Source organism: Corythoichthys intestinalis, chromosome 19 (genome assembly GCF_030265065.1).
Source record: "Corythoichthys intestinalis isolate RoL2023-P3 chromosome 19, ASM3026506v1, whole genome shotgun sequence".
NCBI classification, from domain to species: Eukaryota; Metazoa; Chordata; class Actinopteri; order Syngnathiformes; family Syngnathidae; genus Corythoichthys; species Corythoichthys intestinalis.
In genome coordinates this window covers 41,095,726-41,115,698 of record NC_080413.1, presented here as the reverse complement: position 1 = coordinate 41,115,698, position 19,973 = coordinate 41,095,726, and the positions used below count along the sequence as shown (strand labels likewise).

The 19,973-nt window shown below is 38.1% G+C and overlaps 1 protein-coding gene and 1 long non-coding RNA gene across 9 annotated transcripts in view; one reads left to right on the top strand and one right to left on the bottom strand.

Moving 5' to 3' along the window:
* Positions 1–3,863: 3,863 nt before the first annotated feature.
* The window catches only part of LOC130907441 (gastrula zinc finger protein XlCGF8.2DB-like), a 144,011-nt gene continuing 127,901 nt past the window's right edge, over positions 3,864–19,973 (top strand). For 6 of the 8 annotated variants that reach the window (XR_009061476.1, XR_009061475.1, XM_057822536.1 and 3 more), the window contains exon 1: positions 3,864–4,283. Coding sequence is in view for 2 of the 8 variants with exons in the window: in XM_057822536.1 (XP_057678519.1) it covers positions 4,178–4,283 (106 nt within the window). In the remaining 6 variants the exon portion in view is untranslated. Of the gene's footprint in view, positions 4,284–13,476; positions 19,972–19,973 lie in introns of those variants that run through there. The other 2 variants (XR_009061477.1, XR_009061474.1) reach the window with 2 other exon arrangements.
* LOC130907442 (uncharacterized) lies at positions 13,834–14,616 on the bottom strand. The gene is made up of 3 exons (XR_009061478.1): positions 14,521–14,616; positions 14,019–14,172; positions 13,834–13,913 (listed from the first exon to the last, which is right to left on the bottom strand). It is a non-coding gene; the product is annotated as an uncharacterized LOC130907442 (long non-coding RNA).

The following is a 19,973-nucleotide window of genomic DNA, read 5'->3' as shown; positions in this document are numbered from 1 at the left end:
TGTTATAAACTGAGCTCCCTTTTTTGTGTTGTTACAATGTCTTATTATAAGACTGATTCTTATTATAAGACTGATACATGCGAGACGATAAGGTAGAGTACTTACTGTTTGCTCTCAGGTACGGCTTTGAGCTCGCTGGACACTTGGCCATCATCAGGTGGACTCCTTTTATAAGGCTTTATATGATCCAAGCTGTATTTGTTTTTTAAGGCAACCCCTTCTAAATTTGACATTGTTACCTGCTTGCCTGTAATGTCTTTTATGATGTATGGCCCGGAAAAGTCTGGTTCAATTCTTCCTCCTTTTCGTCCTCGTTTTCTCATATTAAAGAGAAGGACCTCTTGTCCAGGTTTATAAACAATGTCCTTGTACTTTTTCATAATTCGTTTTTCATAGGCCCGTTTCTGTTTTTCTTGAGATTTCAAGATATTTTCCATTGCCGTTTTTTTTTTATTGTCTCCATTGAGGATTTTTTCTTCTCAATGTAAGCTTCGTATGTGGGCTCGTCAGGTAGCAATATTTTGGAAAGCTGAAATTGAAGTCAAAATGCTTATCCTTTTAAACAAGCCATTACAATATTTTGGAGGGTGTTTTAAAAATCTACTCACCGGCATGTCAATAGGAACTTCAGAAGGGAAAACTGCCTCCCTCCCATACATCATTAAAAAAGGGGAGAGAGAGCTTTGTGGTTGTGCTAATCTTGGATCTTAAGGCAAATAATACTGGATCCAAGAGCACATCCCAGTTGTCCTGACGGTCGTTTACCAATTTTGTAAGAGCTCTACGAAGTACAAGGGTACAATTAGATATACATTTTAGAACACCAAAAGGAAAAAAAAACTTGCCGTTTTATGTTGCTATTTGTCCTCTCATCCAGCCCATTCGTCTGAGGATGATATGCAGCTGTAACACTCCTTTCAATGCCCAGGAGGGCACAAAGGTTATTGTTAAGCTGAAAAATTGATACAACTTTGTAAATGAATCCAGTTAAAAAAAAATACATAAAAAAAGGAAAACAACAACAATGCCAAAATCCCACGGTGAAAGTAATTTAATGCATTTAGATACCTCATTGACAAATTCTCTTCCTTGGTCGGACAGGATTCTTTGGGGGCAGCCGTGTCTATAAACAATTGAGCAGCTCCGTTGTGCCACTTCTGATGCCGTTTTGGTTTTTAAAGGGAAGGCCTCAACCCACTGAGAAAAATAATCGGTGGCAGTCAGAATATACTGAAAGCCATCCTGGGTTTTTGGGAGAGGCCCAGTCAGGTCTATCCCAACCAACTCCCAAACAGCAGACACCTGTGAAAGGCAAATCCAATATTTAGCTGGTCTCTTACAGCTATTCCTACACAATCTGAGGAGCACCATGTTTTATCTTTGAAGTTTTTAATTTAATCTGGGTAGATGGCTCCCACCTTGATATGAAGAGAGCACATAAAAAACTCACACATGTCCAAATATTAAATACATGCATGAAGTTAGACAAAAGTGCTTCCAATTTTTCACGCATGTAATAAAAACCAGAAATATGTTTCTTTATTTGATTACACAACAATGTCACCAAAAAAATATACCTTAATGCTTTGCAATGGTTGTGTCACAGCCAAAGATTTACCAGTCCTCTGGCATCGGTCGCATTCAGAGACCTTAAAACAAATCGTCATGAGAAACAGGTCGGGCTAATAAGATCTGAAATAGTTGACCAAAATTACTTAGTGACAAAATGCAGAAATAAAACATCACATACCCATCTGTCAATGTCCACTGTCATGCCATGCCAATAATATCTGGAACACATTGAGGCTCTGGTTTTAACAGTTCCTGTGTGTGCACCAATTGAAGCTGAATGTACTTCATCGAACAGTGTTTGTGCTTCTGTTCGGGACTGGATCACCCTTCTTCTCCCAAAGAAGAGCCGTCCTTCTACAATGAGCATTGATTGATCACATTTAAACACAAATACACATAACTAACAAGTATATAACTATATATATATATAATAAATAACAGCAACACCACAAATACTTTGCCTACTCACCCTTCGGTTTGAACTTCTGCACATATCTTCTTAAAGCACATTTCTGAGATTTAGTATAACCGCTAGGGAATTCACCCCTAGACATGAAATTGAAAATCTCCTGGAAGATATATATATATATATATATATATATATATATATATATATATATATATAGGACTTAGCTTTCTCAAAATATAATGGCATAATTGGGTCACTAGCCATTTGTACATATGGTTAGTTTCTGTATAATTTCAAGCACAAAACTCCATCAAAACACAGGTGACCCAAATGTTTAATGCTTATATCATACAATGCTAACTTCCGTACGCTTTTAACCCGCTATAATTTAAAAAATCTATCTTGAACAATAACCGTCATTGCCATTAAAACCCTGGCGACCCACGTGTTTTCTGCTTATCAGGCAACGTTAACTTCATTACGCTTTTTTCTTGCAATTTCATCGATATTCCAATTCAGTCTTTCGTATGTATGCATTTGCTTACAGAGGTTAGCGGACAAAAGGCACTATAAAATGAATATACTTTAGAAATATTACTCACTTCCAACGACAATAGAAGCAACGAAGCACGTGTTTACTGCTTATCATGCGAAGTTAACTTCATTACGATTTGTTTTGCAATATCATCAATATTCCAATTCAGTCTTTCGTGTATATGTAATTGCTTACAGAGGTTAGTGGTCAAAAGGCACTAAAAAATGAAAATACTTTAGAAATTTACTCACCTGCTGCTACAACAATGGCAGGAACAGCGTCGTAGTCAAAAAGGACTCTCCACTCGACAAAAGTTTGATACGTGATCACCCCTGGAGGGGCGTGTTTGTCATGCGCATGCTCAGTAGCGCTTTGGCTATCAATTCGACGGGGCTCCCCATTTGTCAGTACACCGGTCTGAGGCATGAAATTCCAGGGCCGAAAATGAGTCCCACTCCGGCCCTGCCAACAATGCTGACACAATTTGAATATTCATTCATTCATTCATTTTCCATGCCGCTTTTCCTCACGAGGGTCGCGGAGGTGCTAGAGCCTATCCCAGCCAACTACGGGCAGTAGGCAGGGGACACCCTGAACTGGTTGCCAGCCAATCGCAGGGCACAAGGAGACATACAACCATTTACGCACACACTCATACCTACGGACAATTTAGAGTGTTCAATCAGCCTACCATGCATATCTTTGAGATGTGGGAGGAAACCGGAGTTCCCGGAGGAAACCCACGCAGGCACGGGGAGAACATGCAAACTCCACACAGGAAGGCCGAAGCCCGGGATTGAACCCTTGATCTCAGAACTGTGAGGCAGATGTGCTAACCACTAAGCCACCGTTCCGCCACGATTTAAATATTTAGTTTTAAAAAGAAACGTGCGCTATTTATCAAGCAAAAAAGCTCTTGCAGTGTTTCAAATGCCTCGAAGCAGTGATTCAATTTAGGGCAATCGTCTCATAAGCTGTTCATTGTTTCGGAAAGCCTCGGTTTCTCCATCCCTTGTAGCAATCCGTCGCAAAGAGGTAGCCCGTCACAATCGGGTAATGACAGTGCCCGAAAAGTGCGACGCCGTCGGGCTGCAGCCAGACTCTTGAAGAACTGCAACTTCCAATATGCCTTTCGGCAAAAAAAAAAAAAAAAAGCAACGAGACCACGACAATGTCCTCCACTGTTAAATATAATACCTAAATATAGATAGAGTTGTATGAGAGAAACATTTATCTTCAACGGAGGTTGTCATTTGGGTTGTTATTTTTTTATTTTTTTTAATTGGGCGGGGATTACGGTGCGAATGGGCTGGAGATTTTCTTTCCCATCATGCAACCGTGGTCGGAAATACAAAAGAAAAAGAAACACTGGCCGTGGCGGAGTCACTTTCTCAGCGGATTTTTCCAATCTCCTCTCGATTTTTCTTTGTGTGCGTCTGTTTCCTTCATCTCAGTCACTTCACTAAACCGTAGCTCCGACGACGTGTCCAGCATTAGCCTTACGGTGTCAAGCATCATTGTGGCAATCTTCAAGTCGTCTTGGCACTCGTTGAAGCTTAGTGGCTTAGTTAGCTGACCGCTAACAAAGGATCAAAGCGTTTCCATCTTCACGTCGTCGAGCAAGCAGAAATCGAGTGTGGAAAACGCCACCGCCTGCAGCTATGTTGATGGAGGAACTTTGTGTCGGCAAAGAGGAGCCTCCACATCACAAGCACTCGACTGCTTGCAACACAATGCATGCGAAAGTGGTTGTTAACAGACTCGAAGGTTGGTTCACTTTTGACTATTATTTGATTAAATAAATGGCATAAAATGTATGGCTTTTGACGTGTTGTGAAAATTGTGTTTTCCTAAATTAGGTACTGTATTGTATCCATGATATTATGGAATTATCCGCTCTTTATTCTTTTAACTTATGACGCTTCCTTGCACATGCACTCACAATTTTAAATGTATAAGGACAACGATATAAATGTAAATGCAGTAGTTAATGTGTGATTTCGCTGTATTTTCCTTATGCTATTTCCTAGCCCATCAAAGACTAATCCTTACTCATCTGACATTCTTTTACTGTCATTTGAACGCATATTTCCTCAAAACGACCCCCAGAAACTATATATTTATTGTCACATTTTCTGGTAGGTGCAGATGTGGCTTTCAGAAATTGTGATCCTCTTCTATTGTGTCCAAAATCAATCAAGTCACCGCTAAGGCTCTTTGCTGATTTTCTCATTGTCTGCGTAGTCCAGCTCTTTTTCTCGCGTTCGGGAACTCATGGGTACTACATTGCGACAAATGGCTATTTGTACACCACATAGCATGACAGGTTTGAACCATTTTAGGGATGTTTTTGATAAAACACGAACGCAATGTTCGTTGGCTGTCACTGAGTAGCATTTGCGATCGCTACACAAAGCTAACTAAATTACCCCCAAGAACGGTCATAGACGTAGGACAACCAGAGAATGTATAACAAACACAGGGCTGATGGTAAAGGATAGCTTGTTGAAACTAGTGTTGTATCGGTCGCGAACGATTCGTTCTTTTTGAACGAATTGTTTGGGTGAACGAGACCGAACTAATCACCATCTGCACTGATTCGTTCTATGAAGTTGGTGGCGCTTGTTCGCTGCGTGGGAGGGCGTTGAGCAAGCGGCAGCGTCTTCTGACATCGCACACGACCAATCAGACGCCAGCCTCATCGCGGGCAGGGGAGGGAGCGGAAACAGAATCATGGCGTATGTCACTCATTTCCACGTGTGGCCAATAAGCAGCCAGCGTGCAGGCAGGGGGGAAAGACTAAGTTTTGTCACTTCCCGTTCAGTGATTCGGTCCTCCGGTTCCTGACCTAGCTTGCTGCTAACTTGACTTTCCAGTAATGACTATGCGGTGAACGAGTCATAAAATGAAAGGAAACGACTTTGTCACATATTTGTTAACGTGGAGCCTATCAAATGCTGCTCAAAAAGACAAAAACACCACACAAATCTAGCGAGCATGGTTTAGTGTTCTACTTTTCTCAACAGACTCGGGACTGTGCCTATGACGATATACTATCAAATTTACAGTAATTTAAAACACGCGTAGCTACGAGGCAAGCAAAACCTGAGCTGCGGTCGCGTGACGGCAGTGAAGCGGGCAGAGAACTGTCACTATATGGGCGCTTCATGGCAGCGATATGTACCTCATATGTGCACAGAAAAAAAAAATATTTAGTATGATCACCATAATACTGATTTGCAATGAAACTATATACATGTCAATTTTTTCCGAGTGTTTTTTTTTTTTTTCGTGTCAGAGGGTGTCGGTTGGTTTGACAAATTATGTCAATCCGTCCATCATGTGCTACTCAAGCGCCCCAAAAACAAAGCGCGCGGACACGGGAGATGTCGCAATATGTCTAAATTTTTCTTAACAGACTAATAAGAGTAGAAAGGCGAAATCATAAAGCAAACAATTATTTCTCGTCAGCATTTGACGATCTGAGATGCGGGGACGACAGGGGAGCTGACCGGATTATTTTATTTATTAATACCAGTGCAAAAATTCAAAACGATCATCTTAATAATAAAAAACAAAAATACAACAGAGCGAGAGGTTAATATGATGTGTTGGCCGTTCCATAATTAGAAATTAAACTTTCGATTTATTTTTATTTTCGTGACAGCAAGCATGCCGCGTTGGCTGTTAGCAGCAGCATTGTATATGTGAGCAAGATCATGCTAAAGAAAGTCCGTGCGCCCCCGACCCCAAACCCCGACTTCCCCCTCAAAAGGAAAATGTTTAACCGTGTCCTAATTCGAAATGCAAGCACGAGCCATGACTTTGAGCCCATAGAACTAGGACAGACGACGCGGAAGTCCTCCCTCGCTTTTGCAGCAGCGGGAGGGAGACGAGGCTGTCTCTGAGAGCAGAATGATATCGCCTGTCACTCATTTCTGAAACTACGACGAGTGGTCAATGTGCAAGAGAGGGAGGGACCAAGCAATGTCACTTCCCGTTCAGTTATATATATATATATATATATATTTTTTTTTATTGACAAACAACAACAAACATTACAACATAAGTGGCATGGTACAATGTTAAACCACTTCAAAAGTAACAGACAAGCCAAGAACTTGATCATCTACATAACAACAAAAATTACACCAAAAAAAATAAAGAAATAAATAAAAAATAAAATTTTGGAAGAAAAGAAAAAAAATATATATATATATATATATACATATATACATACAAAATAAATATTAGTAAAAGCAAAAAAACACTAGGGTCTATCAGCCAAGTCCAGCTCCTCAGCAATTTCACACAGTTTTAAAGCAATTTTCCCCTTCATATGTTTCAAAGAAGAAAAATAATGACATAATTCTTTGTGAAAAATGGTAAAAGTAGGAATAGACTTGAAATATTTATTTTTATGTATGAAAAATTTCCCAAGAATTAAACTTATATTAATAACCAGGTCGTGCGATGACTCTGATACAGAAATACCATATAAAACATTTTCTTTCGTGAACCTAGACAAATTTGCCAATTTAGGAAATAACCAGTCATACAAATCTTCCCAAAACGCAGTGACATATTTACAATCAAAAAATAAGTGGTCAATCGTTTCGATGTCTTCATTACAAAAAACACAATTGTTGCAGTCCAAATTGAAACGGAGCCTTAGAAATTCTGCTGAAGGATATACTTTGTTAATAATTTTATAGTGAACTTCCTTAGCCTTTGGTAAAATTGGAAATTTAAAAAATTTGGATCTCAAAATTTCAACATCGTTTTTAGAAAAAAAAATTCAAAATCGAAATTCTGTTCGACGAAAATGGGTACATTTCATTTACAAGAATTTTCCGAATTTTGACATTGGGTAATTTTGAATCCTTGATATTGAATCCATTTACCAACAGCAAAGGAAGCTTCGACTCTAGCTTCATTTGAAACAAATTATAAGACATCTTAATAATCGACTTGGGTATTGCTTTAATAAGACTGTTATATTGTTTTTTATCAATCCAATTATGTTTGGAAGATAGATTTTCAAAAGACGCAATATGTCCAGAATCATCTAAGAGGTGCATTACCGACCAAATTCCTCCCTCTATCCAATTGCGATAAATCAGTGATTTATTTTTGAACAGAATATATCGACAATTCCATAACGGGGTATTGTGGGGACTGAAGTTGTGTTTATAGATCATTCTCCAATATAGCAAAACTTGTTGGTGGTACATAGACAATTTTATGGGAATTTTATTAATATCAAAATCACATCTCAAAAAGAATTCAATACCTCCCAACTGGTTAAATATGTAGTATGGGATGTGAAACCATATTTCGTCCTGACCTTTCAAAAAGGATCGCAACCAATTAATTTTAATAGTACCATTAATACAATCAACATCAATAGCTCTAAGGCCTCCTTTTTCATAATCTTTAATCAAAGTACCTTTCCTAATATAATGTGCTTTTCTATTCCAAATGTAATTGAAATTAGCCTGATTTATAGCTTTGATCACTGTTTTTGGAAGTGGAAGAGAATAGGCTGGGTAAATGAATCTAGAAAGGCATTCCATCTTCGTCAGAAATATTCGACCTATGATAGAGATGTCCCTTTGAGACCAGATATTCAGAATTGATTTACATTTTTCTAAATTTTTCCAAATATTTTGGTTATTTAAAACGTCAGCATCCTTAGAAATGTGTATGCCCAAGTATTTAACTGTAGAATTAACTGGTATATTATGAATTGTTTTCAGATGAGAATCATGATTTGGCAACAACTCACATTTCTTAAGGTTTAACATTAAACCAGACGCCTTCGAAAAAAATTCAATTATATCCAGGACCTTAGGGACCTCATCCAAATTCTTCATGAAAATTGTTGTCCCGTTCAGTTATACTGCGAAGCGGTCTTTGGTGATTCGTTCGGCAACGTCACTTCCCGTTCACTAACCGAACGATTCATTTGGGTGGGGAGGGAGATGAGTGGGGCGAACGATTCGTTGAACGATTCGTTTGAACGAATCGTTTTACTGAACGAACCGGAATGGATTCGTTTACTCAAGTGAACGACAGATCCCGTCACTAGTTGAAACAGGAGAATGTCATTGTCAGTCGCGTCGATAAAAAAGGGGTGGCGCGTGTGACCTCGGGGGAACATGCTTTTTTTTTTTTTTTTTTTTTTTTTTTTTTTTCCCCCTACTAGAATAAAGTGTACTTGCACATCAACTCACTGGGTGGCAGTGGCGCTCTCATTTTCAAAGTGCGCGCAGTATTTTTGAAGTAAGCAAGAGCACACGGAAGTACGGAGCCCCTAAGGTGACATGGAAGAAGAAGAAAAAAAACAGAGAGGAAAAAAAAAAGTTGACGTTAAAAAAAAAAATAGCGCCCCTAAAGGGACACGAAATATTTTTTTCTGTCAAAGCAAAAAAAAACAAACAAACATGAAAGTAAAAAAAAAAAAAAAAAAAAATGCCGAGGTTGAAAAAAAAAAAAAAATGCCCGGGAAAAAAAAAAAACACAAAAGTGAAAAAAAAAAAAAAAAAATGCCCTGGAAAAAAAATCATGAAAGTAAAAAAAAAAAATAATTGCCCCGAAAAAAAAGACCCGGAAGTAAAAAAATAAAAATAAATAAATAAATGGAAAAACACATAATTCCACTTTTTTATACGTGCGTTTTGCAGGTAAACAATGGCAACAATGGGGCGTGATCACCCGTGGAGCAGGTTAATTGAGTTTTCCTTTGAAATAGGCCTAAAATATGATGACATAAGATCAATTCTTGATATTAAGCACGGTTTCCAAATAAGCAGAAGACATTTGAAGCGAGTTTTAACCTCAACCGGACATTTTCGTCAGAAAACGTTCTGTGATTTGGCGGTCCTCGTTGACATCATTCGCAACCAATTGCTATACTTCGGACAGCTACATGGTTACAGATGGATGTACAGCAAATGCAGAGAACACGGGCTCCGCGTAAGAAAAGAGGACGTTCGCCTGGTGCGATAACGCCACTCCTCTCGGGTCCAACTCTTTCAGCACCAGTTTGATCACGCCCCATTGTTGCCATTGTTTACCTGCAAAACACATGTATAAAAAAGTGGAATTATGTATTTTTTCATTGTTTTATTTTTACTTCCGGGTTTTTTTTTTCAGGGCAATTTTTTTTTTTTACTTTCGTGTTTTTTTTTCCGGGGCATTTTTTTATTTTTATTTTTTTTACTTTCGTGTTTTTTTTACCCGGGCATTTTTTTTTTTCAACCTCAACTTTTCTTTTTTACGTTTTTACTTCCGGGTCTTTTTTTTTTTTTTTGTTTCGACTTTTTTTTTTTTTTTTTTTTTTTTTTTTTTTTTTTTGCTTTGACAGAAAAAAATATTTCGTGTCCCTTTAGGGGCGCTATTCTTTTTTTTTAACGTCAACATTTTTTTTTCCTGTCTTTTTTTTTTTTTGTCTTCTTCCATGTCACCTTAGGGGCTCCGTACGGAAGAGACTCATTGAAGAGCTGGAGAACTGTGCGCCGATGTAGGTGTCATTACCCGATCGTGACGGGCGCATCGATTGTGACGGTTGCTACTGCGGACGCCCAGATCGACGCCATTTTCTCCCGAGCGATGACGGGAGATATAGACATATATGTGATAGACTCAATGATCGAAATACATTTAAAATATATATTTTTTAAATCGGTAGGGCATTTGAGGTACACCCTGATCCAAGCAATGCATGTGTACACAAAAAGAAAACCTTAAGACTTTATTTAATCATGAATAAATCTTAGGCAGGCCTCGATTGGTTCTGCGCATGCGCGTAGTGCACCGCCCCCACTTGAGCCACGATGCCTCAAGAGTGATTTATGTGGTAGATTCTGACATATAAAAAATTATTAATCAACCTAAAGACAAATCGAAGAATAGTGAATTTTTATGTCTGAATCTCTTGCGTTTATAAGCGTAAAGCCTTTGAAGGAAGTGACGTGGTGCAGTCACGTGAGAGACTGTCGCGATCGGGTAGCTATCTGCGCATGCGCGTTAAAGTTCTTCGTTTGTTTTTTTTATTAATCGCGAATTTTAGTGCATACTGCCATCTACTGTATAAAAATGTACATCTACAGTTTGCCTCCACCCTTATCTCTGTATCAATATATAGTAATAATAATTCTTTTAAAAAAATTGAAAAAGTGCTTTCCTTACATACTTAAATGTCTTCCCCTCCCCTCACCCCCAGTAACCCCTTCAGAGACCATTCACGCTGGTTAAATTTAAAAGAAAAACTTTAAACCTTACGGACTTTGTTATAACATACGTTTCTCAATGGTATTACAAATAGAAATTGTCATTGTAATAATGTACGAAGGCTTCAGAGTCCTAGATTTGTATGGTGAGTATAGTTTACTCCTTAACAGTAACAATTAAAAAGAGCCTCTATTTTGACTTTTTTATATTTAGTATATATACAAAATTTTGTTAAAGCCCATGTTATGATTTAATTCTGCAGCTAAATCCAACAATAAAATGTTTTTGTTTTGTATATATTTTGGTATATTCGTAGTTTCATGTAATTTGCTGTGATTATAAAAAACAAAACATTATCACTGTCACATTTATTGTTGTAATATTTTGACCATTTTATAAGGATTCAAGGATTTTTATTGTCTCATCAGTTCACATTTACATGTTAATGGTGAGAAATTAGAACTCAGGTCCAGTTTTAAAAGCCAATATAAATGCAGAGTGAGTATAAAAGAGCAAAATTGTAAGGTGCATACAAAAATAACAAGCAAGAAAGACAAAAACGCTGGATAGAAGTATAAAAATATGTAACTACTAAAACAATTTAGCAGTTGGCTGACTTGGGCTTGTTAGGGGCTAAGATGTGCGTGAGGTATATAGACATGATCATAGTAGTCCAGTAATATTGGGGGTCTACGGAGCATGGCAAGAGTTCAACAGTCTGACAGCTTTAGGGAAGAACAACAGAAAATGTATGATAACACTGAAAACTATGTGGCAGTCATTCTATAGTCCTAAATACATAATACAAACCTACAAATGCATAAATATAATTAGAAATACTCTTGAGGATAAACAGTAGAGAAGGTGAATAAACAAATAAAAGCTGTAAGGTGACATTTATTGCTGTATTAAATTTAGGAAAAAAAGTTTCATAGGAAAGCATCCAATGATTATGCCGTAGATTGAAGAAAACAAAATACCTTAAGCTGAAACAGTTTTAATGTGCATTTGTATAACAAACTCAAACAAAAACATTAAAGTTTAATGCATTGGACAGCAGGAACAACTGCAGTATCCTGTAGGTGTTTCCTCCTCACAGTAAAACGCCGTTACTTTACCCCTTTTCTCCTCTCCGACAAATCCTATAAAAGAACATAAAAACACTGAGAAATACCGTTTCCAAGCACTGTGGCTTTTCCACCATGTCTATGCTATGTTGAGATATTACGTGTCTCTAATGACACCAAGATAAGCTTACACAGTGCAACTCACCTCGTGGGGATTGTTTGAACTGCTCCCCATACCCATGGCCAGGGCCGGAGTGGGACTCATTTTCGGCCCTGGAATTTCATGCCTCAGACCGGCCCACTCATTTAAAATTATGTCATTATGCATACACGTGTTAAGTTCAGTGTTCTCTAAAGCCGTGTACTGTAATTCTGTGTATTCCAATTCAGTGCAGGTCATGGTTGTTTAACAAGGTGGCTTTATTTTAACAAGTGCAACACAACATATTTTGAACAAATTTAAAAATGGATTTAAAAAAAAAACTATATTAAATGATACATTTGAAAAATAAATTAGGCCTGTCAAATGATTAAAATTTTTGATCGAGTTAATTACAGCTTAAAAATTAATTGTAATTAATCGCAATTCAAACCATCTATAAAATATGCCATATTTTTCTGTAAATTATTGTTGGAATGGAAAGATGAGACACAAGATGGATATATACATTCAACATAAGGTACATAAGGACTGTATTTTCTTTATTATAACAATAAATCAACAAGATGGCATTAACATTATTAACATTCTGTTAAAGCGATCCATGGATAGAAAGACTTGTAGTTCTTAAAAGATAAATGTTAGTACAAGTTATAGAAATTTTATATTAAAACCCTTCTTAATGTTTTCGTTTTAATAAAATTTGTAAAATTTTCAATCAAAAAATAAACTAGTAGCCCGCCATTGTTGATGTCAATAATTACTTACACAATGCTCATGGGTGCTGAAGCCTATAAAATCAGTCGCACCCAAACGCCAGCGGAGGGCGGCAAAACTCCATAAAGCACAATTAACAAGTGGGCATGTCATTGTACTGTCATTTAAATCTGTCTGAGCAGGGCATGTGCGTTAATTGCGTCAAATATTTTAACGTGATTCATTAAAAAAAATTAATTACCGCCCGTTAACGCGATAATTTTGGCAGCCCCAAAACAAAAGAATAAATAAGACCTTTTCTGCAACATCAAATATTAACAAAATGAGTGCTTACAGATAAAACAAACATAGCAACATAACAATATGAAAAATAAAGAATACGTATTGCACATTGTAACAACTTCTAATGATACTATTATCCATTTTCCATTTCCACTTTAAAAACGCCACGTAATTGATTATATTAATTCTAATGTTCACTCGCTGAACGACATGGCAATCCTACCTTCCAGCTCTGCACCTGTGGTGTGTTCATTATGGCTAATGCTTGCTGCTACATATCCCTTGTGAGGTGCTACAAGAAGCCAAAGTTTCCACAATTACATATTGTCGTATCACACGGTGCAAGTTGCATTTTATTCGCCATCTGGCCTTACCACTTTCGTTGTAATCCTCTGTAGTTTGAGGCAGCAAGGTCGTTGCATGAAAAAAATTAGCTATTTTCGCGCATTTTGCCGATTCTTTCACGAGTGCTTTTCTCTTTTTAATTCTTATTTTTCAGCGCCACCCTTGCTCTTTTTATCCATCCGAGCACCGAGATAGCAGCTAATTTGGCTCAATACAGACTACAATTAGGGGGCGGAGCTGCATGCTGTATTTTTCGTCTGCACACGTGAGGATGAGTCTGGAAAAAAAAATAATACTGTTTTTTTTTTTTTTTTTAAGACGGCCCACAGGGACAGCGGTAACAGAATGTAAGTTATACTCAGTGACACTGTCATAAATAAATACCAAACAAAAAATGATAACAGTGTAATTTTTTTTTTTTTTTTTTTTTAATAAAACGCGGACCGGCCCATCTGGCCGGCCGGCCCTTCTGGAATCGTCCAGAAGCTCCCGATTAGTCACTCCGGGCCTGCCCATGGCAGATCTCAATGGTGTACATGTTGTAATACTCTCTCCTGAATTCTGCACAGAACCTGCTCCATGTCCAGACACCTGTGGGATTAAAAAAAAAAATCACATTTACATATATAGCTTGTAGACAAATGTGACAACAGCACAAAAAAAGTACATGTCATTGCATTTTACTGAAGTACTAACTGTTAAGCCATTTAAAATGTGCCCGTCTTCTGAAGGAGTCTGGAGAACCAAGGTCTCCGATTCTGGAGCACACAAGAGCCAACGTGCATATAGCACGGTCACCTTCCCGAAGGACAACTTTTTCAAGTATGTTGGCAGTCAATACTTCTGGCAACTGTAAAATATAGGTGAGCCGACAATGAAAAAGTATCAAATTTATTAAAAAACAAACGTTTAAAATGTAATTGGCTTCTCATGACAATTACTAAACTCCCTGTGCAATACTGCCTCATTGGGCCCTGCCTCTGATTATAATTACTAGTATAGCAGTTATGTCCTCAATTTAGATCAAAGGAAATTATGTCCAGGATTAGGCAGCTGTCAGTGTCATCCTCAACCTTTCAAAGAAAACATAATTTACACATGACATGCAGGTGAACGTTATTACCAGGTAAGCCATCAATTGCAGTGATGACCATTCCCCTTATCAACATTGATTGATTATCTTATAGTTTTCTTTTACCTGTCTGATTGAAGTTTAGTAAGATATAGAGGGGGTTGTCTTTGGAACGCTGAAGACAGTCTGTAGAGTTCCCTGGAGAAGAGGGGACGCTTTCTCTGTCCAGAAGGCAAATCTGTGCCCATGCCTTTAAAAAGAAATGCAAATAAATCCATGCCCAATACCTCCCAATGTTTTTTGACCTAAGTGTCACAAAATGAAAAACAGACCACCAAAAAGGCTTTAAAAATGTGACAATGTTTGATAATTTCTCAGAAATTAAAAATACAAATTTATTTACAATATTTCAACAATTCTGAAAAGCAGGATGGTCTAACACTGTAATGTCTGTTGAGAAGTGAAAACAATCCATTTGTGCTTCAATATAAATCATTATTTTAGATGAAATAAATTTCATGTAACACTTCTGATTTAACTTAGTTGCTCAATTAAGGCATTTACCCATTCATTCCTGAATCATTGTTGGCCAATAGAAGCTAGAAATGGCTCTGTTGCGGGTGCCCTCGACGTCGCTGTCGTTCCCAGTACCAGAGTTATTGTGACACTCCATGAAGATAGTCCGCTTCCCCTTTGACTTGATGACCAGGCGCATATATTTTATTGGGGGGTTATCTGTTGGACGAAAATTAAAAAAGCAAAGAGAATCTTAAAATGCAGCAGATTAAAATGACCACCACCTGAAAGAGATTAACAATAATAATTCAAAAATAAATAAAACTCAGCTCTGGACCTTCTCCCACCTGAGATTCACAGTTTCTCTTATTTTTATTTTAACATTTCATATCTCATTTTCTACTTAAAAAACTAAAATAGAAAAAGTGCCTCTTTTTTCAATTATTTAAATATCTTTATAAATAGCTTATGGAGCTGCGTTTTTAAAAGGCCAAAAATAGTCACTTGGCCTACAAAGGATTTTTTTTTAAAAAAAATGTAGAGGCTCATATATTCATGACCCTCTTTTCAGACTTATAACACAAATTGCTAGTAGAGCATCAGTTTTTCTTACCTTTAACAATGAAATCACGCACCATTTGTCGAACCTTAAGGCGCCCCACTTGAGTAGTTGGAAGCGTTCCGTCGACCAGGTACGTTAGAAGATGCTAGGTATCCACATTCATCTTCTCGGATCACTCGAAGTATCTATTTAGACAAATTCAAGCATTTCACGCCACTCTAAGAATTAAACTAACCACACAAGTTCGATGTATCCACTACTCGAGTCAAAGTTCGCAGGAACCTTTCGAAGATCGTGGCGTACACACACGCATAAAAAAACCCTCAATGTCCGAGCCTAACGCATAAATCTATATCTCCCGTCATCCTTCGGGAGAAAATGGCGTCGATCTGCGCGTGCGCAGTAGCAAACCGTCACAATCGATGCACCCGTCACGATCGGGTAATGACAGTAGGCTCACTATCCTATATACCCTACCCACCGACGTCACAAAACCACGTGCTCGCTGTGTGGTTCCGCCCACGTGTCCGTCATTTTGTCTCTGTATTAGCATTGTTTTCAATTGATCGAGGAATTTAAAATGCATTTCATGGAAGACCCGGTGCTTTCTGATGCCGTAAACTCACTGGATGTGTTGCATAAAAGGTGTTATGTGGAAAAGCTTCGTTCTATACAGTCGCCAGATCCATATTTGATGCCCAAATCGATGTTTTTCGACCCACTGTCTTCGCCCTGTCTGCCTGACATCTGCTACGCTGATATTTACAATTATCTTGTCCACACAAAATCAGCCTATTCTCACGAAAATTTGAAAAACTTCAAGAGCTTGGAGGCTTATAAATACTTCGTTGCTGGTTGGGTGAAACAGGTCCTCGTCCACGAAAATTCGGCAGGAATCTATCTTGTGCTTGGAAAGGTGAGTTACGAAATTTTCAATTCAAAATCTTTTGTTATTGCTAACATCCACTGTCAAGTCTAGTGTATTTCATGTCGTTTGTCAATGGAGTTAAGGCTTTTAATGTTTATATGGTTTAGCGATAGCACTCTCACTACATACATACGTGTATGTTGTCGGCGATTAGCCTAGCAATGATCTTAATTGTGGTTATTTGTCAGCCCCGTAGACGAGGCTTCTTTCACTTGGTACCAGCTAAATATTATTCAAAAAATAACGATGGTGGAAGAAAGGGAAGTCACAAACATCTTGAATTTGAAACTATGTCGTACTACGTCGTATGTTGTCGGCGATTAGCCTCGCAATGATGTTAATTGTGGTTATTTGTCAGCCCCGTAGACGAGGCCAGTTTCTTTCACTTGGTACCAGCTAAATATTATTCAAAAAATAACAATGGTGGAAGAAAGGGAAGTCACAAACATCTTGAATTTGAAACTATGTCGTACTACGTCGTATGTTGTCGGCGATTAGCCTCGCAATGATGTTAATTGTGGTTATTTGTCAGCCCCGTAGACGAGGCCAGTTTCTTTCACTTGGTACCAGCTAAATATTATTCAAAAAATAACGATGGTGGAAGAAAGGGAAGTCACAAACATCTTGAATTTGAAACCATGTCGTACTACATCGTATGTTGTCGGCGATTAGCCTCGCAATGATCTTAATTGTGGGTATTTGTCAGCCCAAAACCCTCTAAGTATATCTTAAATGCATCTTACCGGATATAAAATGACTACTACATAGTCTGTGGTGATTTTTTTGGTGCCCAGTTTTCACGTCGAATTGCAGCCGTCCATTTCGCTCTCTTTGGATCCCTCGGAATACGGTAAAACTTCAAGTCTCTCCTTCCATCTTCTCTGTTAGTGCAACCAACAGCCACACACGCCTTCACCATTTTGATTATTAATGTTAAGGAGCAGAAAAACACGACGTAAATAGGAGAAATGTACGTAGCCGTAACAGGTTAACACTATGTTTTGACGGACAAGTGGGCGGTACCATTCAGGAGAGCGGAGTTGTGACGTCACGTGGGTAGGGTCTATTCCCCTCACTATCCACTCGCAGTGGCCTGCGCTTGACAGTGACGTTACTTATTATCGCTATATGATTGGCCGAAGAGTCGAAATGCTCTCCCGTGAAATGCCTGTTTAAAAATGTTCCCGTTGTTTTTGAGTTGTAGTACCGTTTGCTTAAAAGTGCCCATTTAAAAATTCGCATGTAAAGCAGTCGATGATACCACACACAGAGCGTATTATTAACAAATGTTAAAGTTGCATAAAAGAGCAAATTTACGTCAATACGCTTGAGCTTTGGCGCGCATGCGCACGCATTTTTAAAAAAAAAACATTTTTCCCTTTCATACATTTCAGTGATTAGAATACATACACAGCAATAAATGACGTTCAGAAGTTACTCCCAACGAAAGTCTCACAACTTCCTATGTTATAATCTAAAGTAACATCACGATCATATGAAATCGCCACAGTGCCCATAAGTATCCATCTCTAAAATCTTTTTTTTTTTTAATCAGTTTTATTCCCTGGATTTTAATTGCGTGAGACTCAACCCCTTTATTGTGTTTTGGTTTGTTATTATATTTGATGTTATGTTTCTTTTTTCTTTATTATATTTTGGTTTTTGTTCATGAACATTATGTAAAGTAATTTGTGCCAGTTTTTAACATGTGGTTTTAAAGTGATTTATTAGGAGAGTTGAGAATAATTATTCTTAAGAATTTCCATCCTTATTGAATATCCATCCATCTTCCACCGCTTAATCAGAGGGTCAGAAGAAGCACCTTCAACAGGAAAGAGTTCCTTCTCCTCATAAATGTTGTTCTGCTCCTCAAAGTCAGACAAAGAATGAGGAAGAATTAGGTCTCCTCAACCTGTCCTGGTGAACTCCAGGTTTCTTCCCAGTGAACGTGCCCAACAGATCACCAGGGAGGTGACCTTACTGAATATTCAATTATTAATAATCTAATTGATGATGAACATGATCTCATTATGGTTGCCCTTTCAATCGTTTGATGAGAACAAAGACAAGAAGTGAAATACCTTTTAATATTTATTGATAACAATATTCTGGAAGAATAACAGCATCGATGGGTTCTGATTAACTTACCCTACCAAATAGACATGCATAGGAGAGTTGAACCAGTCAGAACTCTCACCTACTAGTCCTTGAACCAGCATATAGTATCAAAACGCAGTATCTAGACAGTAAATTTGCCTTTCTTAAATGCAAACTTTGCCCCGGCAAAAAAAGATGCACTTAAGGAGAAGAAAACATTTGTAACATATGCATCCTTTCTTTCATTCATTCATTTTCAATGCCACTTTTCCTCACGAGGGTCACAGAGGTGCTGGAGCCTATCCTAGCTAACTACAGGCAGTAGGCGGCTTACACCCCTAATAGTTTGCCAGCCAATCACAGGGCACAATGAGACATACAACCATTCACGCAGACACTCATACCTACGCACAATTTAGAGTGTTCAATCAGCCTACCACCCATTTTTTGGGCTGTGGGAGGAAATTAGAGTCCCCGGAGAAAACCCACGCAGACACGGGAAGAGCATGCGAACTCCGGAGCCCGGGATTGAATCCTTGATCTCAGAACTGTGAGGCGGACGTGTTAACCACCCGGCCACCGTGCCGCCATTTGCATCCTGTTGGGGAAAAAAAATCATATTCAATAAATTAAAAAAGAAAAAAAATACTTTTTTAATCCACTAATATGTAAAGACAAATGAAAATGAAAAAAAATTCCCTGAGAATTGCCACCTGAAGTGGGAGCAAACATTTTTTTAGCCAGTGGTCAAAAATTGATATTTGATCTTTTGCCAGATTGGTTGTTGGCCATTTACCTGCAATTACGGAATACTATGAATTCTGTTGAAAACCCAGGCCACACCCATGCTGAACCCAGGCCACAGAACAGGGCCGATTGTAATGTTTCAAAACCTAAAGATGGTATGGAAACTATTGTCGCCAAAGCCATCTGGGGTGAGCGAGTCCAGCAAAAACAGCTGTCGCTGTGCTGGCTTCAGTACCTGTTAATCATTTTCAAAACAATTCTCATAACATTACAGAACTGTTGATATTTGATAATGTAGTTGATCATTTAAAACACGCACGCAAAGCAAATAGTGATTTGCTTTTCTTGGCTGTCGTCTCCAGGCAGGGATGATAATTTGTTCTTTGGACAGGAGTTCACCCTGGCATTTTAAAGAAGTGAATTTGCATTGTACAGTAAAAGTAACTTTGTCAATCAATTCAAAAGCATCGCAGGAAAGCGCACTTACAGGAAGAGCGGTCATTGGGTCCACCATTTCCATTTTCCATGTCGGTACAACATACATGTCCACTATGTGGACATCTGTGGTCTACAGTGATCAAAATAACATATTAATGTAAAACTGCACTACAACCAGCAACATTTGTAGAATTTATGATCTTGTACTTGGGCGGGGGGGACCAAAATAAAATATATAAATGATAAGGTCCTACTTCTAAAAGAACATAGAGAAACAAAACCATACATTTC